This window comes from Fulmarus glacialis, unplaced genomic scaffold, assembly GCF_000690835.1.
Source record: "Fulmarus glacialis isolate BGI_N327 unplaced genomic scaffold, ASM69083v1 scaffold19070, whole genome shotgun sequence".
Taxonomy (NCBI): Eukaryota; Metazoa; Chordata; class Aves; order Procellariiformes; family Procellariidae; genus Fulmarus; species Fulmarus glacialis.
This window is the reverse complement of record NW_009189819.1, coordinates 15,045-42,452: the sequence shown is the minus strand read 5'-3', so window position 1 is coordinate 42,452 and position 27,408 is coordinate 15,045. Positions and strand designations below refer to the sequence as shown.

At 44.3% G+C, this 27,408-nt stretch overlaps 1 protein-coding gene across 1 annotated transcript; it reads right to left on the bottom strand.

The window, feature by feature from the left end:
• Window positions 1-3,537: 3,537 nt before the first annotated feature.
• On the bottom strand, window positions 3,538-23,268 carry LOC104080988 (protein kinase C theta type-like; the record flags this gene model as incomplete). Its single annotated transcript, XM_009583569.1, has 12 exons — window positions 23,153-23,268; window positions 21,873-21,998; window positions 16,504-16,703; window positions 14,818-14,878; window positions 12,919-13,081; window positions 12,280-12,311; window positions 12,099-12,184; window positions 10,924-11,035; window positions 10,137-10,246; window positions 8,388-8,511; window positions 6,198-6,373; window positions 3,538-3,711 (listed from the first exon to the last, which is right to left on the bottom strand). Coding segments are annotated over exons 2-12 (1,356 nt in total), but the record flags the coding sequence as incomplete, so codon positions are not given.
• Window positions 23,269-27,408: the final 4,140 nt, after the last annotated feature.

Below are 27,408 nucleotides of genomic sequence, written 5' to 3'. Positions count from 1 at the left end.
CCTAAGGACTTAATTTGCATTTAGGTAAAGGGTGTGAATAAAAACTTGGTCAGTGAAGTAAAGAAACAGTTAGAAACAAAAGTGGCTTTCAAAAAGTGAAAGCCTATTTTTATCACAGAAGATCAGTGAAATGCAAAAAGAAGAATAAAACATAAGCACTGGGATGCTAGTCACTGTTTTGGCATTACTAATTCTGGGATTTCACAGAATTATAAATATGCTTTTCCTCCTCTTTAACATAATAGTGTCCCTTTAAATCTAATACAACAGAATAGCTGTCTGAGCTTGTTAAAATTCACACCATATAATTATGTCAGCTGAGTACCTGGATGCAAAGATTACTGCAGTAAAACAAAATAGTCAAGTTCAAAAGCAGATCAGAAAAAAAACCCATGCATTTGAATTTATTCTCGTGTAGCAAAACATGACAAGTATTCTGAGTTTCGGAAGCACTGATCATTCAGTCTCTGCAGGAATAAAAAGGAGCATTATGTGCCTGGTTGGGCTGGTTGTGGCTGGGACAGAGTTAATTTTCTTCACAGTAGCTGGTACAGGGATATGTCCTGGATTTGTGCTGGGAACAGTGTTGATAACACAGGGATGTTTTCGTTACAGCTGAGCAGTGCTTACACACAGTCAAGGCCTTTTCTGCTTCTCACCCCCCCCCACCAGCGAGGAGGCTGGGGGGGGACATAGCTGGGACAGCTGACCCCAACTGACCAAAGGGATATTCCATACCATATGACGTCATGCTCAGCATATAATGCTGGAGGAAGAAGAAGGAAGGGGGGGGACGTTCGGAGTGATGGCGTTTGTCTTCCCAAGTCACCGTTACGCGTGATGGAGCCCTGCTTTCCTGGGATGGCTGAACACCTGCCTGCCGGTGGGAAGCAGTGAATGAATTCCTTGGTTTGCTTTGCTTGCGTGCGCGGCTTTTGCTTTCCCTATTAAACTGTCTTTATCTCAACCCACGAGTTTTCTCACTTTTACCCTTCCGATTCTCTCCTCCATCAGCGAGCGGCTGGGTGGGGCCGAGTTGCCGGCTGGCATTAAACCACGACATTGGTGCCTACAAAAACCTGTCTGGAGCTGTCAAGCTATATTTCAGCATTCCCTGATTACCTGGATTGAGGCTAGGAAGAAACTCATCCCAGAGCTCAGAGAACTGTCAACAGATTATATGACTTTTTTTCCCTCTGGAGACATGGGGACTACTGAGGTTCTTGTTTCAGTGTAGAAATATTCCTGGTTTTACTGTCCTTTGCAGAGGCACTCAGTATATGAAGCAGCTCAGAAACTTTGCGAGTCAAAGCATTAGAGATTCAGGACAGCATTGACACATGCATTTCTGTCTGAAACTACTTATCTATCCACTTAAAAAAAAAAAATCCATTTTTCAATTGAAAATTCAGGTTTTCAATATTAAAGTCCAGCAAGGGACTACACATCGGTGCCCCAGCTTCTAAAATGATTGCTCTAAAAGATATTACGACTGAACCATGCTGTCCTTTGAGCTGTGAAAGACTGTCCGTGGCTTGTCACAGCTCTCCTGCTCTGAATGACTTTCATGCGTTGAGTGATCGCTGCTTGGCTTGCAAAGGTCAGAGGAGAAAAACATAAGCTAGAAATCAATCACAGCCCAGAGCGGCTTTGGCCTGGGCAGCCACATTCCAGCTTCTGTATCTGTGAACTTGAGGGCAAAATGGAGAGATCAAATAACTTTAAAGCGGCAACGTTGACTTGGGATGAGATGGATGGAGATTCTTTCTATATGTCAGGAGGGCAATATTGTGGTGCTGCCCATAAGACAGTGTAGGAAAAGACCACTTGGGTTTTTGAGCCTGGCACCCATGAATTTTTCAAGCACTCATTACTCTTCCACCCTGCAGGTTTTCCTTGCCTCAGCCACAGCTGGAAGCACAGTCCCCCCCTTAAACAGTCAGTAAATCCCATCTGGCTCCTGGCCATTTGGTCTCTCATTTTTTTGCTGTGGTCTCAGGAGGGAAGCGGACACTTGCATGCATGCACTGCTTGAAACCAGAGCTGTGACTGCCGCTGCTGTATCCATCCCGAACCTGACCTCCAGCTTCCAGACCAGGGTTGGACCAGGCTGGACCACAGACAACACGGTTCTGCTGCTGCATGCAAGTCAGCCGCTGGCTTTATTCAACCTCTCCTTGGACACCTGGAGTTACAGGTGGCACAAACAGCTCTCCCTGGAGTATAAGCTCCCTCATCCCCTCCGACTGTTGTGAATATTTTGTCTTTTTAATTAAGTCTTGATTTTCTTTGCTTTTGGAATTGGGTCATTTATATTTTCCTCTGAAATCTAGTCCAAAAAAAAAGGGAATTAATTCCTTTCTTCTCCAGGCAAGGATCCATTCCCAGGACATGCTGTCCTCACTGACTGTCCTGAAGGGGTTAAACATGAATGCCTGGGCTTAGTGTCACATCGCCTACGGCAGTTTGCAGACGTTCCTTGTTATAAATTTAATCTGTCTTTAAACAGGTGCATCCCATGGGTGACTGGGATATACCGCAGAGGTTATATTTGTTTCTCCTGACGCTGCAGAAGCAGCAACCCTCTTGCTGAGCAGGTCCCAACCTCACACCGAGCAGTATTTTGTATCTCTCAATCCTGGGACTGAGTGGGGACTGGGAGCATCCTAACGAAACCCTGACCAAGCAGCCTTGAGAGAGTGACGCTGCTCGGAACTTGAGCTTTGGGATAGCAAACACCTCTCAAGTGTGGTTTGGGGAGGTTGGACAGACGAGACAATCTCTCAAATTTCCTTCCATCATTTTTTTCTATGCCTTGTGTGTGCTTTAGTGTTAAGATGACTGGTTGTGGCTGTAGAAAAGGCTCTGGAAAGCTAACCAGTTGGTGGTTCGTTGCCATGTAGGGCCATGAAGGTGTATATACGTTACTTAAGAGTCACTTCAATTTTGGTTTGGAGTCCTAAGCAAGATTTCAGATGAAGATGCTTTGCACTGCCCCTCTGAACTGCAGCCTTCACCACCAGCAGTCCTGCACGAATTAGGAAGAGTCTGATGCAATTTAAGAGTAACTGGGGGCAAAGAAGATTCCCAAAGTGAATGACAGCATGTTTATTCACCATAACCAGAGTTCCTTGAGTTAGCTCTGATCCATGCTAGTCGCTGCAGCATACTGCTTCATGGTCCAAGAGGCTCAGATAACACCAGTGCGGGCACATCTGCACCCTGGCTGTGGATGTGGCCTTTGCACACCCTCAGCCCAGGGTACGAGGACGCAGGTTTTAATAGTTGGTCTCTGCATAGCCACCTCAGTCTTGGATGTTATAATCCCCAAATGCACGCCCCGGGTTAACGTGACGAAGGCAGATGAAATTTCTAGAGCCATTTCCCAACCGGTTAATCTAAAGATCCCTTCCCTCAGCACCACCTTATGTCCAAGCTATTCCCTAACATCTAGGAGACTTAAGCACTTCACCAAGTATCTGTATCTCAGCAATGCATCCTCAGCCCATGGAGGAAGGTGACAGATCCTTGTCTTACCTTGGTCTGGAACGTACAGAAGACATGAGTCAGGAATGGGTGCTCCCAAGCTAAGGAGAGGACTCTCTTCTCCACCATCGTACATTCAACGTCATCATCCATCAGCACCACATCCTTCTTCAGGGCTTTCACAGCAAAATACTGGTCTGTGCTCTTCAGCTCGGCAAGGAACACCTAGGGTGGAAACAACTGCTCAGAAAGAGCGATGCTCTTCTCTCAGCACTGGCAACTCAGCCATGTGAGGGTGGGAGCTGAGCTCTGAGGAATTCACTGGGGTAGACCTTAAAAAAGCTGATGTTTAAGGCCCAATTCTGCTATTAAGACTACGTAGACTTTGAGTTTCTTCCCCACACCCAGAATAGTTTTATGAAGCTGAACCCTGGGGAAGGATGAGACGGTCTTGGCAACTACAAGAGCTACATGTCCGTATGGACAGGACATGACAGAGAGCCAAACACTTCTGATAACAGAAACTATCTTTATGCAAACGCTCATGAGATACATTTCCTGTTTTCTGACTTGAAATAACAAAACACAGAATACTGCTTTGTCAACATGTGAAATGCAAATGCCCTGCACCAGATCCTTAGCAGGTGTAAAGTGATGTCCACCAGCAGTTAGACTGAGCTATATCAGATGTGACTTTCTCCCCTTCCTTCCAGTTAACAAGAGGCCTGAGCAAACCGGCTGGATCCCCTGTGCTTCTGCAGGACGACTTCTCTGAGAAGAGCAAAACGCATCCCAGAGGAGTTAGGACGTCTATCTAGGGCAGGGAAAATGAGACATGGAGCAGCAAAGAAGAGTTTTCTAGAGACCACAGAGCAAAGAAGTCTCCGCTGGAAGGCAGTGCCAGTCCTGATCTTTACGCTAACAGCCTGTCGACGCTGTTTCCCATAGTCTGAATAAATATGTAAGATTCATCAAAGAGGTCTTTGAAGTTCTCTACCAGACAGTATTTACTGAGTAAGCTCAGACATGTTTTAGCCCTGACAAAAGTTTTATTTACCCTTTTGGCTACTGCTGCATTTCACTTTGTAGCACTAGACAGAGAGTAGAGCCTAGAGCCTCCCTCTGTCTCTGCAGTGAATGACCAGAAATGCTAACAGTGCTGATGCTGCAGGCGCCCTTTTTACCCCCATTTTTGTGCAGGGCACTGCTCTCCTGGGGAAACTGGGGAACGCAGGACATTTGTGACTTGTGCTGTGAATTCCAAGGTGCAGGCAAGCAACGCTAGACCTCAGGCAGAGGAGGCTTCTTCATGGGTCTGGCCCTAAACCTCCCTGGTCCACGTAGAGCTGGAGAGACCCCTCAGGCACTGAGATCTGCAAACCCTGTCCCCTCTATGGGGAAGTGAATCTCACTCTAAGCAAATAAGGGCAGCAGGAGCAACACCTACACAGGAAACTTGTGGGTGACGTTTGTTGCAGAAGGGCATGAAATAGCCCATCCTCTCCACACCCACATGGTGCACTGCAGAGAGATGCAGAGGCTTGCAGGCTTGGCGAGTCCATGTTAACACAGGGGGCTGAAGCAAGGTACAGAATTTGCTTCAATGGAGGTATTCAAGACTTGAGTAGACAAACCCCTGAGCAACCTCATCCTAGACCTGTTTTGAGGAGAAGATTGGATTAGATGACCTCCAGAGGTCCCTTCCTTCCAACGTAAATGTTTCTATGACATCTATGCTCTTGAGTCCAGGTTAGTCTGGGCTGTGGATGTTGGAGTATTCTGGCTTAGCTCTAATTGAGATGCCTTAGCTCATGCAAACTGTAGACATGCCAAGTATTTTCTAGTATGGAAAGCCAACACAGCAAATATTTCACCAGTTTAAGAATTGGCTGCAGCAATTGCTCCAGCTCACTTAGCAAGCAAAAAGCAGCCCTTCTTTAAGGCACAGTTTCTACCTTGGAAAGATGTGGGATCTGAGCAATGCGATACATAATGATATTCATTCTCCTTATTGGCTGTGAAAATACAATGGTGAGTTCCTCTGAAATTGCTTCATGCAGCTCTGCGCTGGCACTGAATAACACGAGTCCCCCTCCAGGGGACATCTGCAAGAAGGAGGAACAATCCACAATTCATCAAGATTAATGAATCCACTGAAAACAGGTGGTTCTTGTTTTGAAAGCACAAATTCTTGGCTGTTGCAAAATTTGCTTTACGCTCCAGCACAGATCGGAGCTGGGAAAGAGCAGTTAGCGTTCCCAGCTGGGGACCTGCTGCTCTGGAGAGGGGAGGTGATCCACACTCAACTTTTCAGCTAATGCTTCTGCCTCCCTCCGAGCTTGCTCAGCTACGTTGGCAGGAGTAGCTGCATGAATGGGGACGGCACAGAGATCTTTCCCACCAGCTCTCTGTAGATGCTCAGGCCCCATCAACCTGCACAGAAGGGGACGTTGCAGCTTTACTTGGCTGCTTTCCTCTCCTGTCATGGGCACTCATGAGACAGCAAACTAACGGGGCAGAGGGAAGGGCAAGGAAGATCTTTGTCTTAGGCAAGGAGAAGACCGAGTTCAAGACTCAGCCATGTCAGAGCAAGGGTTCTTTGGGGGCTTGGAGATGTTTTTTCCTAAGTGGCCTTCAAACCACATGCTATTTAGTGCCATAATAAGCAATATGCAGACCTGTGCAGTGGCGTCTAGTCCCCTGATGCTTACCTTGCCAAAACTGCCCTTCCCCAGCATCTTGTGCAGGACAAAATCTTCGATGGTTAGTTTTAGCTGCACTTGGTGCTCTTCCTGCTCCTGGGGCTGTTCTCCCAAGTCTGACTCTATTAGAGACTCCCCCTTCACTGTGCCCTCCACCGGAGTCTCCCAGGAGATGCCCTGTGGCTCTGCAACACACATCAAAGCATTCAAATAAACCCCTGGAAATGAGCAGAAAATCCCAGAACACTTACAGGTATTGTGTTTAGAGTTTTAAAAGGGTATTTCAAATAAATGGAAATGTGGTGGCCACATCTACTAAGTAGGTTGGCTCTGCTCCCACATTGCTTTCTCTCCAGGGAAAATTTTACTCCAGTGTAACTCCACCTTCTTCAGTGGCATTACTCCCACTTTACAAACTCCTTCATCTGTCTTTCTATTTTACAGCAGCAAAACATGACCAAACCCTTCATTTCTGCCACTTGTGTTCTTCATTCCTTCTTGCTGGTTGCCGTTATGATGTAGTCCCATTTTTTCGAGGCCTTTTCAAGACCCTTGGCAAAGCTAGCACTTGAAAAGACGGGACAGCATTTTCATATTGGGTCCCTGCTCCAGATGTGAAGCTCTGATTAAGTACTCCAGCTGTCCTGGAGTGGAACTACTCGGAGTTTCTTCAATACTCCATTCACTTGGATGTTCGTGATCTTCTAAGAGATTCTGTCCCTTACAGGATTTATCCCATGTACTCAAGTGCACATTTGCTGTACTGTCCTAAGCTGCTGAACAGCAAGAACACTATTCAGCAGACAAACAGACCCACAGGTAAACCAGATTTGAAATCGTTTGGGGCTTTACTGATTCACATCAGCATAGCCAGTTCTACTTGCAGAAAAAAAAGAAAATAAGCACAGATGGGGACATAATTTATTTCCCCTCGGGGACCAAAGGGTGCTGTCCCCTTAGCTCAGATGGTACCAAAACCAGCCTTTGAGGCTTGGTAGCCTGGTGCTGCACAGTATCAAACCCAGAGCACTGGTATAATGTGGCTCTGCCGTGCTTTAACTGGTGCCTTCTGACATTTTGCTTTAGGTCCAGTTTCTAGGATATTATCTCCACACAGGGCAGTATTAACTTGCATTGAGAAAGTGGGTGATGGTGGAGCCTGGGCTCTCAGCTTGACTTTTGGTTAGGGTTGGAGCTGAGCACCCACTGTCCCAGTCCTTGCTAGGTTTAAATATTCATTCACTTGTACTCTTCTTTTTTCCCTCCCCTTTCAGGTAGATGCATTTTAAAGCTTGTGGGAGGCAGAAAAGCATTGTGTCAGTGCCATCACAGGTCTGCTGCAGTTACAGTATAGTTCTTGGAGGGGTACCATGAAGTTGGAGAGGTCCTGAAATGGCCTTTTACGTGGGCCACATGGGTCTAATGAAAGATGGTGACATTTTTGCTCCTAACATCCAGAGTTCTGTGACTCAAGCACAAAGCAGACAAACAAGGGATCTCCCTAGGAGACTGTAATTTTTGTTTTAGGCCACTAAGCCCCCAGCAGCTTTGTCCAATGTCTGTTAATCAATGCTCTTCCCTGATCTCTCATTCACCCTCCTAAATGTCTGCTCTTGTAGCACAGAGGGCCATGACACCTAGATCAGCTCCTGGATGAATGAAGTGGGGATCTGTCAATGGTTTTCAAAGATACTGGATGTCAACCCCCACTCAAGAATAACAAATCAGAAAGAGAATTGGCCATGGCGATCAGAAGGACTCCCAATCTCCTGTTTAGAGCTTGGTTTCTCTTTTAAAGTTCTCAGATTTTATGTCTATGAGTCCCAAGAAGGGAATAAACACATTATTGCCAGTGGAGGTATGAGGTGTGCTCAAGTACCGGGTCAGAAAGAGAGTTTAGGGGTTAGCTGAATGAGTGGTGGTTGGTGTCTCATGTCACCAGAGGTTGGGATGGCATGGGGGAAGTGAAGGTTTATAGAAGGGAAAGGAACCAGGTTGGGATCTAGGGTATCGGCCATGGCCAAGTGATGTGGCTGGGAAAAGTTGTTGATATGAGAAAAGGTATGTCTTGCTCTAGGCTGGAAAGATGCATGAGAGATTCAATGGCTAATAAATTCCCCATCCTTGTCACCTCCACCTAACCATGTACCAACCAAAAAATAACAAAGCCTGCTGTCCCATATCACTAGGGGAAACTACCTTTTTTTCCTGTTGTAGATGCTGGCAATGCCTGAAGCGGTGTTACCTCCTTCACAGGAACTGGGAAGCCAATTTCAAGAGGTCCATCCCTGGAGATCTGTTCAGTGTCACGCTGACAGCGAGCCTGGATTACAGAAAACAGCAAATGACTTTTGAGCCAAGTGTCATGTTCTGAGCTTACAGACACTGTGGCTTCTTGAGTGTGACTGTCACAGAAGTCAAGATCTAGAAGAGGTCTTTGCTTAGGAGAAGAGCATCTCTGTACCTAATGTTTAGGGGTTTGGTAACAGAGGAACCCACAGCCTTCTGTGAGATGTGTGTGGGTGTTAACAGGTCTTTGTATTCCCAACATAGAGATCCCCTATTTTGCACAGGGGTCTGAGTCCCTGGCTATCCACACAAAGGGCATTTTAATTAACAACTTCCTTCTCAACAGTCCTCTTTGAAGAGAAATCTGGAAAAATACTAGAGGCTGGAACATGCTGCAGCCTCATCCCTGTACACTCTCTGGATGTCACTCTGAAGAACTCCTTGCACCAGGACGTTGCAGAAGGTAAGACTTTGTCTGGATTCAAGGGTGATGAGACAAAAGCATGAAAGATAAATCCTCTGAGGGCTACTAAACACTAAGACTCCACCTATGGCTCAGGAAGTCCCCAAAGCCTAAATTTCTGGAGATTAGAAGAGTATTTTGGGGAAACTGTCTTCACCTCTCAATGGTGACTCCAAGTATACAGTGCAAGGAGCTGTAGAGAGATAGCAGGTAGGAAATAGGGAAGCAAGAGCAGAAAAACATCCTCTTCGGAGGTTTAGCAGCACTATCACAAAAAGGTGAGAAATACACAGAGCTAAACCATGTAGACAGCCCCTCAGGAAGGTATAAATACTTGAATAACCTAAATATGGAGGACTAGGCACCTAAGGATTTTGTCCCTCTCTGAAGTTACTCAAGAGCTGAAAGTCATCCTAACGATCCTGATTTTGAACTAGAATCTTTAAATTCTTTTATGGTTTTGGGCTTGCAACAAGCTATTTTTCCTTAATTCATTTTTCTCTGTTCATACAGTGTTCTTTATATGACACTAGTATCTAGATCCTCTCCTCAAGGCCCAGGTCTCCTCATGAGAGTCCATGCTCTGGGAGAGTTCCATTCCAAACAGATCAGAGAGTCACAGGACAAATCGCTAAGTCACAAGCACGGAGCAAGGTAGTGACAGCAAAAGGACCCAAACCAAGTTCCTCTCGCTCTGCCTTGGATCCTGGTACACAACCTCAGCTACGAACATAATGTAACTACAACTGTACCGAATCAGAGTAAGATTCCATCCAGGTCATGTCCCATCTGCAACAGGGGTCAAGCAGACACCAGGTAAAGATATGAGAAGAGTGCAGGCATGCAAAGTCACCTCCTTAGAATATTCTCCCTATCTCCAGAGATATGCGGCTCAGAGATTTCCTGGTTCAAAGGCAGTGCTTTTCTATTAACAGAATTAATCGTTCTAGTATTCCTGAATGGATTTCTCTTCTATGAACACTGGAGATTGCCACTTGAACCCATGAAAACTTTTGGCCTCCCCAAAGTGCTGAGATGAGCTTAACTACCTGTTCCATGAAGGACCCATTTCCTAGTCTTTACTTTGAACTTGCTACCCACAGTGCTCCACCCAATGCCCCTATTTCTTGCACTGAAACAAACATTGAACAATTGATCGTCCTTTCTCCAGGTCACTCAAGGCTTAAAGTATTTACCTGCTGGGTGCTCTCTATCATTGCCAGAGCTTCAGCCATTAGTTTCTGGTTAACTCCACAAAGGTTTGCTACTTTTGTCTGGCACTTGTGATGGACGTTCATGCCACATGCTAAAAGAAAGAACAAGAGATGTCAGGACAACAAAGGATAGCTAGGCTGTAAAGGGTTTGACATCAGGTTGGGCAGGAATATGTGCTGCTGTTGGTCAAGGGCAGAGATCAGCCACGTAAATAGCTCAAAGCCTGGGAACCATTTATGTTTCATGAGATGGCACTCAGGTCATTTTTTGGTTCTCTATGGACACAAAGGTTTTTTATATCTTCTTCTGGGCAAAAGGTTGCATTTCCACATCCATCAGCCTACATCAGTCTACAATCTGTCAGCTCAGAGGTAAACTGTAATCACAGAACGGGATCTCCCCGTTGGTATGGGATTATGAAGATGGTGAAGTGTCTTGGATCTGTCTGATAGTGGAAATAGAGCATGCAAGTCGATACTAGGAGTGATACTTTGGAAGATCAGCAGTGTCACTGAGATGTTCTTTGCCTCTCTGGAAAGTGACTCTTCACCCTCGTGGACCACATATCTTTCTGTATACTGACAGTTGTCATCCTCCTTGAAGAATGATCCTCCTGGAAGGATGATCCTCTTGACCACCCCAGATGCCATCTCATACAGGTCTTGTAGAGAAGTGTGATAAATGAGACTTGGCGATTCAGATTGCAACCCTCTAAAGACAATGGTCCATTCCCATGCTCAGCTCGTGCTACATACATCAGGGACTCACCATCACACTTCAGTCCTTGCCGTGCAAGGCCCCAGAGGAGCGTGCCGCAGTGCTCACAGAAAGTTGGGCTCTTGTAGTTGTAGACTTTGAAGCGGTGATGCTCTTTATGGAACTGCAAGAGAAAAGCAGTGTTGGCAATTCACTCCTCTCCACCTCAGCTCTGTATGGAAAACCAACAGTCCCCAGGCTTGTACCACAGAAGATGGGATGTCTACTGCCCCTTTATTCATGAGTATGACCACCAAGAAGAAACTATATCATTCAGATATACAAAGCTAAATTTTGATACATAGTATTTGTGCAATTTAGTGGGAACTGGGTAATTTAATCCCTAGGCTTGATTTATCTGACCAGATAACTCGCATCTCAGCTACGCACCCAGATTCCCTCAATGTTCAATGGAAAAACAGGGGTACTTCTAAAAATTATTCATTCCATCCTGAAATGGATGTCTACATTTGTTGTCATGAATCACTCTTCGGAAGAGACTATTTTTCTTCTTTTAGTTTATAGGGAGTCAAAGGTGATGACAAAGTTGGATACATCTACCCTGCAGATGTCAGAAGATGGGCAAGACGAATCTCATTTCTAAAGACTGTAAAAGAAGAACAGGAGCCAGGGTACGACTGGAAGCAAACAGAAGGTGTGGGACACGAATAAGAAAAAGGGAAGAGTCTTATCAAGAGTTTAAGTTCCACTTTTGCCCACCAAAAAAGAAGGTTTATTATAAACTCATATGAGAGAAATAAAATAAATAATAGTGGAGATGCTAGATCTTCCACTGACTGTTTGGAAATCTCAGATAACACAGAGTGGGATGTTAAAGTACTGCTCTGAAAATTCAGCGTGACGTCCTGCCTAACATCACTTAGTGAAGAATTTCCTCCAGTAAATCTCCACCTCATGTCCACGACTTCCCTCTGAGCTGTACTTTATACATTAGAAAAATGTCAGCCCTGATTCAGCAACTGCTTATTCAGTGGCTGCATTTGAGTAAATCAGAAGCAGGAGGTAATGAAACCACTGGGAACGTAAAAAACAAAGGGCACAGATCAGATCACACAGCCCTTAGTTCAGTAGCACTTTTTGCTTCACCAGAAGTTGTTTTACAGCAATGTAGGTGAGATCTGAATGACGCCCAAGTTTTTTAAAAGCAGCCAAATCATAATCCATACCATTGTTTCTCTGCTGTTGATTGCTGATCCTGTACACTTGGCTATTACTTTATCAATGCACTTCTTATGAATGGCAGCATTACATTCTGAAAGAACAAGTATGTCATGGCGTTAATAAAAAAAATCCTTAAAAAAGGATCAAGTAAATAATGATAGTAACAAAATCAAAAAAGTTTCTTACGTCTGCATTGATAACCTTGTTTATTCAGACCCCTGAAAGAAACAGAGAAATGGTTAATTCTGAATTTTCTGAAAGCCTCGACAGTAGAAAGGAAAGCAACATTTACGAAAGAAACAGAATAAACCAGCTTTGCTTTTTATCGGTCTTTATAGAGCTTCTCTAATCTAAATATCTTAGTTCAATCTAACTGTGGAGTGATTCTCTGTGGTTTTCACAGCCTTTTCAGCACATATTCACATTCTGAATTTCACAATATCCAAATAGCAAACGGGGCTGATGAGACATGTTTGTGCATTTGGCCAAAGACAAAAATATTTATAAAAAATAAACTAAAAAACGAAGGGAATTTTCACAGTTGGAATTACAACTGTGAACCACATCCTCGAAGTGATGCAATAACTCTACAAGTAAGATGCCAAGGGTCCAGTCCTGCTGCCTTTCCTGACAGCAGGAGCACAGATATTCACCGGAGAATCATAGAATCATTTACGCTGGAAAAGACCTTTAAGATCATTGAGTCCAACCGTAAACCTAACACTGCCAAGTCCTCCACTAAGCTGCATCCCTACGTGCCACGTCTACACAAGAACTGGTCCCTAGGTTTAAAAGTGGAAAATGCATGGATCTATTTTCATTTACCACACAAACTCGTGACAGACAGAGCAGAAGGTGGGTTGTGGGAAGAAGGTGGCTGTGAACTCATGACACTTGACATTATGGATTTTGGCCTGTTTGATGGCTCCCCTGCGCTGGTGCAAGGAGAAAAAGCCTTCAGCCTCACAGTCAGCCAGGTCCTTTGCATCTGGGGGGAAAGGAAACAGAAGATTTATTAGGGTACCCTGTCCTGACCAGGCGCCTTGAGAAAATGCAGCTGCCAAATACTAAGTGACTGAAGCTAATGATTCACTCAGGGAAATGAATATTTTTAAGAAATACCGTTTTCTGAAACCCACACAAGGCTTGTTTGGATGCTTTTTTATCTACCATTCCTACAAGGACACTAGAATGACTTTAAACTTGGGACTCTGAGCTCCCTTGAATATTCATAATGCTGCTTTTGAAATGTAGACCAGAAATTTCCCAAGGAGAGATAATTTGCAGTTAAACATAAAATTCTAACTTTGTTTAGCACTGAAGAATCATGCCCTAAAAAGATGAAATTACATAAAAATTAATAATTACCTATATATGCACTCAAACACACATACATATATTTATATGTTGGTATTTAACTGAATCTTTTATGTGTGCATGTACGTGTGTGTGAGTAAGCACTTAGGTATCTTCCTAGGATATTCTTTTTCTTGTTATTTTTCCATGCCAACAATTGTTTTGCTGTTTGTTGTATCCACGCCATTATTCACAGTTCACATTTAAACTTTTTAGAACAGCAAACCAATTCTGACTACACAAGCATACACACATGTCCACTTATATATGTGCCTGTGTCTACAAATCTAGATATGCACACAGTATCTCACTCTCAATCTCTGTTTTGTTTTACTCATGCATTACACAGCAAGTTACATAGGTATTCTGTGGAAACTGGCCCCCTGTGTGTTCTGATGCTGATCTTGCTATTTGTAATACAAACACAACTTGCATTTTCTATGCTTTGGCTTCTCTGATATCTTACACAAGGAGGCAACAATAGTCTGCTCTATATTAAAGGTAGGAATGAATGAAGAAAATATCCGTATGGGCATGCTATTTGCTGCTTTCAGTACTTCTGTGTTTCTATAAATGGAAGGTCCTTCTAGATATCTACACCTTACAGCTTCACCCCACATCTTTGAAAGGCAGCGCGAACTTTGGCATCAAAGACAGGAGAATAAGACCGAGCATTTGGATTGCAACCCACTTCCTTCAACAAAGCAAAACGCATTTCACATAGACATCAAACTCTGCAGGTGGGATGTGGTTCCCGGTGAAGACATGTAAATGACGGTGTGTCCCCTGTCCAGGGTGACTAAGCTGCTGCCACGTCCCTGGAGGTCTAGCTGGAGCAGGCAATGGAGCCCGGTGAATGACTCGGCTCACCTTGCAGCAGAAACCTTCATTTGATCAGATAAATCACTCTCTAGGTTCTTATCCTGTTTTGCCCAGATTGCTCTTGATCTTAAAAGCCCAACTAACACGTATACTTAGGTGTTGTCAACCGTAAATTGTATCCCAACCTTTACATCTGCACTATAATTCACACCACGGCACATGTTACATGAATATATACAAGCAGAATGATTTCAGAGGGAGCTGGCTCCTTATGTATCTATCCCGTGTTACCTAACATAATGAGAAAATCTACCATTTTAGTGGTAAAACAGCCAAAAATCTGCCTTGCACATCACAAAGGAACAGCCAATCTTCATCCCCACCACACAATAAAAATCGCTTTTTCTGGAGTCTTTATTTCAAACTGTTATGATAGTTCCTATGAATAAATCAGTAATAACATAGGCACTGCTTTCAGTGAAGGCACCTTGTCTGCCCCACATAATCAGAAATCACATCTATCAATTAACAAACAAAATCACTTGCCACTTATTTCCAGGAAGTATCTGGCATTCATCAGCATTCGGCCTTGAGGTTTCAGTTCTAGCTGGTTGAGGTAAATGAGAAACAAGAAAAAAAGACCAGTGCAATCATTAAACAGTCATTCAAAGAAACAACAATAATTTCAGACGACTCAAGCTATCTCTTTTTCCAGTGGGAATTGGTGAATGCCAATGTGAATGCTAATTTTTGGGTTGCTCATACCCACGTGGCAGGGTAGAAGCAACTATAGAGAGAGGAGGCTAGATCACCTCTTATCAAACTCTTGGAGCGGCATGATAGAAGAGATAAATGTGACTAAACTACAGAAGCTGGAGGCAGGTTTTTAGACACCAGCTCAGGACCAGCACTATCTATAGAGAAAACTTGTCATTCCCAGTGGATCCTGCAAGCGGGAAGTGGGAGCACCTCAAAAAAACCCAGCCAACTTCAGACAGGTACTTAAAAGATGCTGAAATCTTTTAGGCACTTGGTTCTGCAAGTCTAACTTCCATTACAGTCAATGTGAGTGATGCTACAAGCTTAGTCAGGCATTTTTTGGGGCCTTCCTACTGGAAATTCCTACCTATCTGAACCTCCGTCCACAGGTGCCCAAAAATGCTATTCTCTCTCCTCATGACCCTTGCAGGATGAGGTATCTGGGACCACCCTCCCCAGGTTGTACCTTGTATCGGGGAGTGAGAGGACAGAAGATCTCAGGAGCTGGGACACAACAGGACCAGGGTCTCCCAACTCCACTTGACCTCGGGTCTGTCACCCTTGTGCCCCCTCTCCTCCCCTCCAGGCTACTGCCTCCCATGGCTTTGAAGCCTGGCATTGGAGTCACGCTGAGCAGAGCCTTTTGGTTTTCAGTTCCGTCCCTAAATATCTCAATTCCTTCCAAGTCATCTGTGAAATGTGCAAATCTCTACCAAATTTTGCTCTTAGGTCTGTTAAGCGACCAAGGCCTTTTTGACTTTTCTACTCTCTGCTTAACCCAAGCAGCTTAGCCTGAGAACTGGCATGAGAAATAAAACTAACAAAAAAAAAATTCCAGGAAATCAGTTTCTCTCCAAATGCCTTTCCACTTTATTGTTATTCATGGCATGGCTACCGAATACTACGTGTTAAAGACTATTATCAAGAACTTTCTTGCTTGGACTACCAGGGAACACAACGTTACATTTAGCATCATTATGAAGACTGTTACTTCAAATTTACTTCACTGTAACTCCAGCGATTTTAAAGGAGTTCCTCTGACATAACTCTGAAGTCAGGCAGCTGTGAATTAGTTACTTGCTATCAGATGAAATTTTTAAAGCTGTTTCCCCAGAGCACATAAAATAATTCACATTTAGTGACTCATATTACCATTTGTCACCAGTGGGTTTCCTAAGCAAAGATTAATACGTGGGCACGGCTCACCTGAACCAGAATCCTTGCTAACAGAGGGCATATGTTTCAATATAACAGCAGCAGGTAATATAAATGTGCCATGCTCTTTTTTTCTGATATGCATGGAAGTCTTTCCTTCAAGTCATATCCAAGTAGACTCAAAACATGATTCCTTGGATGGCAGCCAGTTCCCCCTGCCCTGCTGGTTACAGTCACAGCCCGGCACGGACACAAGGCATTCCCCTACCCCACAGCAGCTCCTCATCACATCCCGCAAGAGGAGAGAACGATGCTCACCCATATCTCTGTCTTCCCATTGCTCTTTTTGCACCTCTCTGCCAGCACCTTGAGTTCCACCGTGGTCTCTGAAACCATTTCAGCACTTTTGTCCTTGACGACGATGTGCATGACCCTGCCGTTGTTGATGTGGGCATCGAAAGTGCTGTTCCAGGGTGGGTACATGGTGGGCTTCTTCTGCACGTACACTTGGCCATTTTCTGTCAATAAGAAGTGGTTTGGATTGACTGGACTTGCTTCTCATCCGCACTAAGGCCACCACTTTACAGTCCCTGAGACAGATCTGTGTTATTTACCCACTTTAAGGTCTCTCTCTAGGCAGGGTGTTAGAGGTTACAAGGTTACTGTGTGAAGTGAAACCTAGGAAAGGATCCAAGTCACTTAACTTTAGGTGTCTACAATGTATACGCCCGTATCTGAGCTGTCTTAACATTGGGCCCATTCAGAGCCAGTGAAGAGAATATAATCAATATAAATCAACGGAGTTAGGGTGTGTTTGTTTGACCAAACGCAGACATCTACCTTAGAAAAGATAATTTCCACCCTGACTCCATTAACTCTCTTGAGTAGACCTCAAATGTAGACTCTGACACCATCGATACCCACTTCTAATCAGGTGAATCTCATCACAGATAACCAGCTACACGTATCATCTGTCCCATGGCAATGCAAAATGAAACAGGTTTGCTTCAATCCCCCCAAAAGCTGGATGCGCTTTATGATCAAGGTTCAGCGCATGCTACATCTCAGCTAACTCAAGGATGTTGATATATGAACTGTCTTGCAGATCTGCAACCACATCCACGGTGATATAGAGTTTTCAACCTAGCAAGCTTTTCCTGCACCTCTTTCTCATGCATTAATTCATCTTCCTTCACAGCAGACACATCTTAAAACCGTGAAGGGTATCTCTGAGGCTCAGCATTAGCTTGCAGAGAGTTATCCCTAGTTCTCTCTGAAAAGAGTCTCACCCAGCTTTATTTATTTCATACATTTTATTTCATATAGCGCTGTAAAAGTCTTGGACACTTACATGAGGTAAATTCTATTTCACAGTTACCCTCTGCAAATTTTCAACCCATCAAATGCTGAAGCTGGTGGAATAAGAGAATAAAAAGCAGTCGTGTGAGCAGCAGACCTGTGACTCCTGTCTCCTAAAGACGCTGCTCCTATTTCCAATAATCCCAGCCTTTCCCTCATCCCATCCAGCTGGAAAAGCACATGCAGCCGACAGCCGGGAATGCAGCTTTTTTGATGGGATGACTAATTCCTCTGCTCGGCTTTTATTTACACACCTTCAGGATGGATTAAAACGGGTAAACAAGCTCCAAAGCTAGTGGAGGCAGGAGAGAAGAAGAAAAAAGGAAACAGTGACTCCTGGATTGTGTAATATTCATCTCCAAAAAGGAGACAATGTTTATTGGGGAGAGAACAAATATCAGGGCTGTGAGAATATTAAAAAAATCTCCCTTCACCACCCTGTCTACTGGTTTCCTATGAAAGGAGAAACAACTGCCAGAGCCACCAGACAGATCTAGGTTGAGGAAGCAGCTTCCTGAGGAGAGGCAGGCAGGATCCTGCAACCAATACCGACTTGCTGAAATTTCACTCCACGACCCAACACCTGGCTCTCACAAAGCGGTTTTGCGCTTGGTTCGATCGCATGAACGTGATGCGAGCTGCGATCCGCTCTGACCATCGGCACTGGTCTGCACCGCAAAACTGCAGCGTAAAATCACCTCTCACACTTGTCCTGCCTGGTATGACAAGCGGCTGTGTAGCTAAACCTTAGGTTCAAATTCAGTTTCCCCAAAGTTTAGAGAACCTCAATCTAAGGTGAATCCACCTCTATCAGTTAAGCGAGTTTGACTTTTCACATATGCAGATTTAGGCAATCATATACTGAGCTCATTGTCTGCAGGCTTAATTCATTCCCATCAAGCTTGCAAATACATATTCAACGCACTCTTTCAACAAAAGCAGACAAAATGAGACATAAAAATGAGACATAAATTTCCCAGCGCCAGGGAGAACAGAAATCTCAGTAAGGACCATTATTTCTTTGCTACATCAGTGAATCTCCACGGATGAGAAACACAGCACTTGCAAAACAAGTGCTTTCGTTTGCATTGCACTCCAAAACATACGGCTTAAATAAACAAACCCTGGAATGTGAATGAACTGTCCAATATACGGGATCAGACAGTCACCCCCGGCGCATCCCCGCTGACGTCTGTGGAATTCTGCCAGGGATTAATCTAACCCTGGATTCCTGAAAAATAAAATAGCATCTGTCTTTCCCAGGCAGCGGCTTCTACTGTAGCTGGGAGCACTTTTCCTGGAGGCTTGCTGAGTTCAAACACGGAGCAGGATCTTTCACGAAGCAAATGTCACCAAGACAGGTGGTGAAATGGCATCGGGCCGGGTGGGTTGTGAAGGCAGAAGCCATTTTTAAAGGGCAGATTTTTTTATACCTCAGAGGCTCCTATGATCTCTGAAATGGTTTGTCTTCAGCAACAAATTGCTATAACGCTTCTAACTACATGGAGGCGTTTGGTTTTTTTTAAAGATTATATCATAAAATACCAGGATGCCTTTTACAAAATGAACAAGTGGGAAAAAAAAAGATTGCCCAATATTTTTCCTGAGCTTCTGAAATTTCTTAGGGTGCCCTTGTTGTGACACCCTTGGGTCCACAAACGAGGGGCATTACTCCCAGACCCTCGGGGTCCTCCGTCCCAATGACTTACCACGGCTGGTCGACAAGGGACAGCCTTTGGCATGAACCCAAAGGCGGACTCAAGCTCCCTTTTTGGGGGAACGAAACACACCTGTCATCTACCAATGGTCCGTTTGCAAAAAAAGAACCTGCCCCCCCTAAAAAAAAACCCAACACCTCCTCACGCTTTGCTAATGCTACACGCGGTATATATCCGATCCATAATAGGACACTGCAAAAGTCAGACCAAAATGGTTCCAGCACAGAGCTTGCAGGGATTTGGGACTGGATCTATCCTGGATTCAGCTCTGGGTTTAGGCACGACCTGCCCTGCATTCGGCACTCACCGCTATATAGCAATCATTTGCCCCAAGAAATCTTAATGGCCATGTGTCAGAGCACAAGGCTGGGAGTCAGAATTGGTTGCACCTTTTACCAGCTTTGCAGCTGATTCACTCCTGCTCCTTGGACATGCCATTTTAGCCAAAATTTGCATATCGGGGCATCAGTATAAATTTTTTTTGAATCCCATTACCATTGAGTAGCAAGTGCTTTGTGAAACCAGAGAGCCGGAGAGCAAACTATGATCAAAAAAATCACAAAGCAGGGATGCAGCTACTTCAAATACACTCAGGTAAGGTTTGTCCTGACACCTTCATTGCCTTTTGCCTTCTCTAAGCCTGTTTGAGCGTGACAGCTCCTCGGGACAGTCATGTTGAGAGCATTTCTGGCATTTTGTTAGGCTCATCTCGCTGAACGTCAGACGTGTACCTCTGAGCGGACTGTCTAAACTGCCCTCGGAGTCAGGGGAGAGCACTGAGCTTTTCTAGGGTGTGATTCAGCAGACCCACTATGGATGTGTTCCTCAAGATGAGATGAATCCCACCACGGAAATCCCTGGTTGTTCCTCTGGGCTATAATGTGATGGTAGCTGACTTGATGAGATATCAATATCCTTGCAGAAGACTGGAATTATAGGGGAGATGGATCCCACCGCGGCCTCACCTTGTCTTAGTCACCTTAAGGTAAAGTTAGCCATCTACACATTTAGACACCCTCCACCAGCAGCAGATTAACACCTCCCAAGGGTGACTGAACCTAAGAAGGGAGTTTGAGATGAATCAATCTCAGGAGTTTCCTGCTGCTTTCACAGACATGACGAGGAGTCCCTCTGGTTGCTCCACCACGCTCCGAGCAACGGCTAGACAAGTGTAATTACACCCCAGCAAACAGAAATCTTCTAACAGAAGGACGTCATTTTTCCTATATTCAATCCTCACTAATGGAGAAAACTTCCCCCAAACACACTTTTTTATTTCTTGTTGGTAGAGGTATTATTATTGTTGTTGTTGTTGTTTTTGTCTCTCAGGAGCACAAAAATTACATCCCTTAGTTAATACATTTTTGTTTGTTAGATGCCAGAAAACTCTTTCAGCTCTGTGTAAGACAAATAAATATAGGTCTGTGCTGACCAAATTGATTTTATTCACTTTTGAACTGACAAGAGACTTCAGTTTGAGTTATGGCTTTCAAAGGCCTCATTAAAGCAAACAGCCAAGCCCTGCACAGAGCTGAAACAGGACATATTTTCAGTAAAAAGTGAGATCTTAGGGATATCTTGTCATGCAGTATTTTCCTTCCTTTTGAATTTACCCCTCACCATATCTTCCAGAATCATTTAAAGTATAATTTAAGCCAAGACAAAGTTCAATGTGATAAATGCTGACTCTTTTTTTTTTAAACAAAGCAAACAAAAAGTGAAATAATGAATTGTTTTAAAATTCTAAAATGTCTTTTTTTTTAAACTACTGTACCATCCTCTAGAGGTTAGAGTAATGGGGTTTCTCAGGGTATAAAAAGGGATTTTTGAGTTGACTTAATTTTTAAAAGAATCACAGCAGTCAAGTCAGGAATTTATCAAAGATTTAAGATAAATAATAGCCAATATGAGAAATTCCCTAACACTGAAGGTCTTGATCTTCATGATTCTTGAAAAGCAAAACTGAAGAACTTTTCATCCTCTCACTGGGACTATTTTCATGCGTAAGACATATAAGAAATGTTTTCCCAATGAGGACTCATCAGTGTTGTTCAATCAGAAAAAGTGTGCAACAATCCATATATCCAGACACAAAAAACAGCTTAGCAGGAGGTTTCACTTTCAAACATTTTACACAGTACAGCAAAGACTAGGGCTGTTTGAGAGCTATTTTTTTTTAAATGGCGGAAGTGCTGGACCTGTCATTTCTTCAAAAAAATGTGATAAACAAAGACAGCCCTTCCAGGATATTTCTAGGACACCCAGATTTCATCTGTCTGGAGTCCCACTGACAAACCAACAACTGCTCATATAAAAGTGAAACCGAATACAGCTCAGCTCATCTGCTCTGTCACAGGCTGGGACCTGCAATTCAGTCGATAATAACCTCAAATTGAAGACATAGACTTGTTAGGCATCATCTTAAAATCAGATTGTCTTGCAGGCCATGCCAAACCCAATCTTGCACCGTGCTGAGATGCAAAAGGCCCTTCACAAGCCCTTAGAAAGATTTAGCGATGTGCTTCCCACACACCAGTAATGACACAATAAGGCACACACACGTCTTATAAAAGCTCGCATGCTTTTTTTTTTTAACGCCTCCCCACTTACCTGACTCCACGGCTTCTTTAACCATCACAGCACAGTAAGGGTTAATCACCTCCCCCTGGGATGGCAGGTAAGGGCCACTGTCGTAGTTGGATAAACCAATACGCAGAAAGGGAGACATGACAAGTCCTGTGTCAAACAAAAGACAGGCGATATTTGAGAAGAGTCTAAAAATTCCCTTGATTTTAACCAGCCTCTTATCTCCGTCGGACAGGGGTACGCCGGCCGTTAGTTATCCATCCAGCTGGAGGCTCTCTGACTTCCTCCACTGTCTAGCACGATGATGGACTGACCGAGCGCCGCTTAATGTGCGTAGAGTAGCGTAACTTAGCTGTTACGCTTAACCGCGTAGCTGAACTCATCGCAGGGCTGGAAAGACCCGCAACAGCAGCTTTGAGTAGTAGTGACTTGATGCCAGCCGTCAGGAACGAGAACAACAATACACAGAAGCCAAATCGGGATTTTCTTGGCTGGGATAACCTCTGCTGCAATTAATGTTGAGTCACACGTTCAAGAACCTGAATGCTATGAGAATAGCAAGGGTTTCGGGAATACAAGGCTGTTGGAAGCCTGCAAGCTGAACATGAAACTGTGAAATAACTGTGCACTATTTATATACAGCATGGAAATGACCTCAGGCATTCAACTGCCTGGGTGCTGACCCATATTCATAAGTGAAGCTATAAGGAGAAAATTCAGCTCATATGAACCACACCGTGGAGGGAGTGGAGCAGGAAAAAAAAAAAATGGATCTCAGGATAATTTTAAGCAGCTGAAAACAGAAACATATAAAATCAAGATGCCAGGAAACACAACGAAGCCTTTGGGTTGCTCTTCTCTGTAGGCTCTTTCAGAGCTTCCAGAGAGAAGATTTAGTGAAACCAGAAATTATTAACTGCTGTAGCTGGTGCCCATCACTGTGCCATCTGTGCCAAAGGACTGGGATTTACCACCCAACCTTTGTGTCAACTTCTGACCTTGTCATTCCTGGCTCCCCTTCTAGTCAATGGGGAGCAAGAGGCACTTTGAACTCAGCTGCAGATGTCTATGTCTTGGATCACCAAAGTTAAAAGACGTGAGGACTATCACCAGCTGTTACCTGTCAAATATATTGACAACAATATATTGTTCAACAACAACAGCAAAAAGTTGAATGACTTGTGGTGTGGGATGCAGCCCAAGTCTCTTCTTTTTCCACACAAAATGCTCTACCCCAAGGGCAGCTTCTCTAGCCTCACACAGAAGAAAATCCAGATTCTTTGCTGGGAATGGCATTTTCTTACCTGTAAATGGTATTTGCTTGACAGACAGATTCAGTCTCTGGCAAGAGGGGCTTCTCTTTTCATCACAGTTGTGGACAACATGGAAAGGATTTTTTCAGCTGAAAGAACGAGGATAACTGCTCCTCTGGCTGGGCTGACTTTAAACCTTGGACTCTCTGTTCAAGGAGACAGGAGGCAAGACCATCAAGGAGAGAGGAATACTTGAGAAACCAAGACGTAGCCCTTTGCTTGAGTGTCTTCTCTCTTACCCAGCAGTGTGGAGCGATGAGTTTCCATCAGCCCCCTGTGCAAAAGTCTAGGGCGACTGTAAAACTCAGAACAACCTTCTGTTAGTGCATGGCCAGGTCACAGCAGGTTGTCGTTTTGCTTGTGTCCTGGATATGGTGAGATCTTCTCCTTTTTCCTGTTTTATAAAATGAAGACAAACAGTTAGCACTGGGACTGGAACACCAACTATTCTGGCCCGAATATTCACGAGTACTGAGCACTCACACTGCAACACTTTCTGACACTTTGGCAAATGGATGGTCCATGCAGCCAACTGCAGCTATTCTCTGATAGAGATTTCAGCCCGGGAGGCTTCCCAGGAGGTTTCCCTAAATTTGTCATCCTACATAAGGCCAATCTATACAATGGACAGTATAGGAAGGCTCTCCTTCCCGTTTGAGCTCCTGGGTAGGTTAGCTAAAAACCAGGCTGAGTTTTCAGGAAAACAGCAAAGACTCATAAACCCTTCTTGGATACTGTGCTTAAAAGAGAAGAAAACCACCAGGTTTCTGGGGAAGACAGGATAGGGCAGAAAGAGAGAAAAAAATCCTGTGACTCATGTCTACTGTGTATCCCTAGGAATGCACAGATCATGGGCCACCAGCAGCCATCAGACATCCTCTGAAGACTGTCCAAGGACCTCTGCATGTGGCATTGCCCTCAACTGGGAAAACATCAGCACTTTTGTGATTTTACAGAAGCTAGTGGGAAAGGCAAAGCACCACCTGGGGCTGGATGCACGAGATTAGGACGATCCTGTTCTCCTCTGGATGAGGACAGCATCTCTCTGAAGGGTGTTTCAGAAACACATTAGCCAAGTGCCTGATGAACTTGCTCCGGAAAGCCACTTGCATTTAGATATTCAAGCACAGGTAGTTCTGTAAGGAGGGGCATTTGTGGCACTGCACAATAGTACAGTGAATGGTTTATGAGTGGTCCATGGCACAAAAAGGCTAAAATTTCTGCCTGGACTGACAGAAGCAGAGAAATCTGATCAAATTAAGTAGGAAAAAATCTCTTTAATAGGAAGAAATATAAGTATATATATTTCCCCCCTCTGTTTGATGCAATTACTTAGCCATTTTTTTTGTTTAAAAAAATTAAGAAGCCTGCTTAGTCTAAAGACAAAAGGAAAATGAAATCAAAGGGTCTCTGTCAGCAGAAGGGAAATCCAAGTAGTTGCAAGTTCTGTCTGCACAATGTAACATCAGTATGGAAAGCTAACAAGAGCCAAAGACTAAGGCCAACAGTCAAAACATCTGCATCATGCCTCTCTGTGTGAACGGAGATGTATTCTCTCTGCCTCTACCATACTCCACTAACACTTCTGGTGACTGCTGGGCGAGAGAAGATTATGTATCCTCTTCCAAATCCCCAATTCTCACACCCCTGGCTTTAAGAACCTATTGTTCCAAGGATGGGAGCAGGAGGAAGTGCAGGGAGGGCTGTAAGCACTCCCTTACCAGGACTTTCAAAACTCACCTTTAAAAACTCAAGAGTGCTAGTCAGAATTACTAGTCAACATATTGGGCATCTAAGAACGCGAGTGTTGCTAAAGGAAGCCAAAGATTTTTTGATCACTCCTCAGCACTGAAATGTAGTAACACTATTGGCTCAAGTACTAAAGAAACAAAATTAGGGCTAAAAGTTTGAGCCTGGCATTCATTACATTTCAATTAAATCAATGTAGTTACAACACAGTTAAAACTGTGAAAGCATTTTGTCCTGCTAAATACTCACATCACTGCTCCAAAAATCTCTGGTTGGATGTGCTACAAGATACCTGTTCAGATCTGTGGATCTGCTCCCTAAACAGTGACATTTAAAACTTTTCTTAGTCTTAAATTGGACACTCTGTCCCTCCCCTCCAGTGCAACACTTCATTTTGGCTCTGTGCAATCAAGCCCTTCGTGAACAGGTTTCCCAGAGATGTTGTGGGGTTTCCGTCCTTGGAGATATTCAAAAGCCATCTGGACATGGTCCTGGGCAACTGGCTCCAAGTGGCCCTGCTTGAGCGGGAGAGTTGGACAAGATGACCTCCAGAAGTCCCTTCCAAGCTCAACCAGCCTGTGATTCTGTGAAAACATGGGTGGGACAGATCTCACCTAATCCTAGATGTCTACAGCATCTGTGTCTCCATGTGAGGCAGTTACCTGGGCTCCTGAGAGAAGAACAGAGAGAAACCAGCACCCTCAGATCATGAGCTGGACCCATTTTAGACCGCTCCGTTAGCATGTGATGAACCCGCTTCTCTCCTTTGAGAGCAAAGGGGAATGCCTGGGGGCGATCTGTTCACACGGAGCACCTCCACTGTAGAGATCTGTTTTTGATCAGATTCCTCAAGCCATTACATTTCAAGAAATCCCCTGCATTGGATCAGATCTAAAAGACTTACGCTGGGCCTGCACATAAACCGGTCTATTGCCTGAGATGTTCTGCAGCCACCAGCAAACAGGCAAGAATTTTCCACCCAGCTGCAAAGCATGTAGGTTTGGCACACCTAGTGTTAGCACCAGCAAATCAGCAGCTGCCCATACAAGCCTTGCAAAGGCTGGCTAAAAGCTGGCTAAAATCACAGCTTACTGTTGTACCAGCCTCGTGTGAGCACTCTGCCCTGGGGCGAATTTCTTCACTCCGTACAATAAATCAGACAGCTAACTGGTTTCCTGCTTCTCTCTCATTGTCTTTCCCGAAACCACCTTGGCTTTGGCCCAAACATCTGCTTTCCAGGTCATATCTCCAGCATTTGCCACTACAGGACTGCTACTTGGCTCGCATCCACAGTCATAAACAATTAAGGAACAACACAACTCAGCTCCAGCAACGGCTCACTGTAACAGCAGCAGTTTAATTTAACACTAGCAGCAGTTGCAATGGATATGGAGAGCATCTGCTTAATTTCCCAGCGGAAAAGATACTATAAGGTATCTGAAAACTAAGGATGAAATGCATCTTTCTATAAAGGGCCACCTGCAACCTCTCCTCCAATAAAACACTAAATACGGTGTAACTGGGGTTCAGCAATACTGCACCCTGCTTCGCTGGCACAGGGGAGCTTTGCCCACTCCAGAGAATAATGCAACATATGGAAATCATTCCTAGATGATATTAGGGAGTAATAAACTCCTTAATATCTTTAATCAATTGTGGTTAAGGAGAGAGGAAGAAATGACCTCCTGCTCCTAGTCAGCGGAAGAACTGCACTGAGGACAGCTGCCTTTAGTGGGATTTAGGCTTTTGTGTTTCGCTGAATGAAAATGGATGCACGCATGATACAGTAAAGATGGCAATTTACTGAACGAGGGCCAACTGAGAGGGGAGGGGAAGTATTTCTGGATTTGAGACGCTGCTTTCGTAATGTCATCAAACTCTCATTTTCTAGCGGTCAGAGGGAATATTTCCAGCTCTCTCCCCTTTTTGAGGCAAAACTGTGCATGCAAAATGCGTTCATAATATAAGGATCAGCACCACCAAGAGGGAAAGGAACCAGGAGTTACAGCTGAAGGGTACGAACTTTCCTTCACCCCCTGAAAGGCATCTCCCAGCCAGAAAGGCAGGTCCTGACCCTGCAAAGATCTGTTTATATAGCTGGTGGAGACGTGCACGTGAGCGCAACTCAACACACCTCAGGGTCTTCCTGCAGATTTCAAGAGCAACACTGAACACCAACGGTGATGGCTGCAGTCCCTCTGTCCCCTGACTCCTCATATCCCACGGACCATACAGTAGGGAACAGGGAACTAAATAACTCCCTTAAGTGACTTTCATTTTGCGTGCCTGTATCACCTGTTATTTCAAGGGAGATCAAATCAGCCTCTTCATAAAGCAGGAAGGTCAGAAACCCCCCTGGGTACCACCCAACATTTCTCACATTTTTCTTTCACAAGGGTGTGGATCAGAGGAGGAGGAGGAAAAGGAGGAGAACTTGCATAGCCATTTAATTTTCCCTTTCTCCACAGTCAGTCACCCATCTGCAGCATCTCACAAAG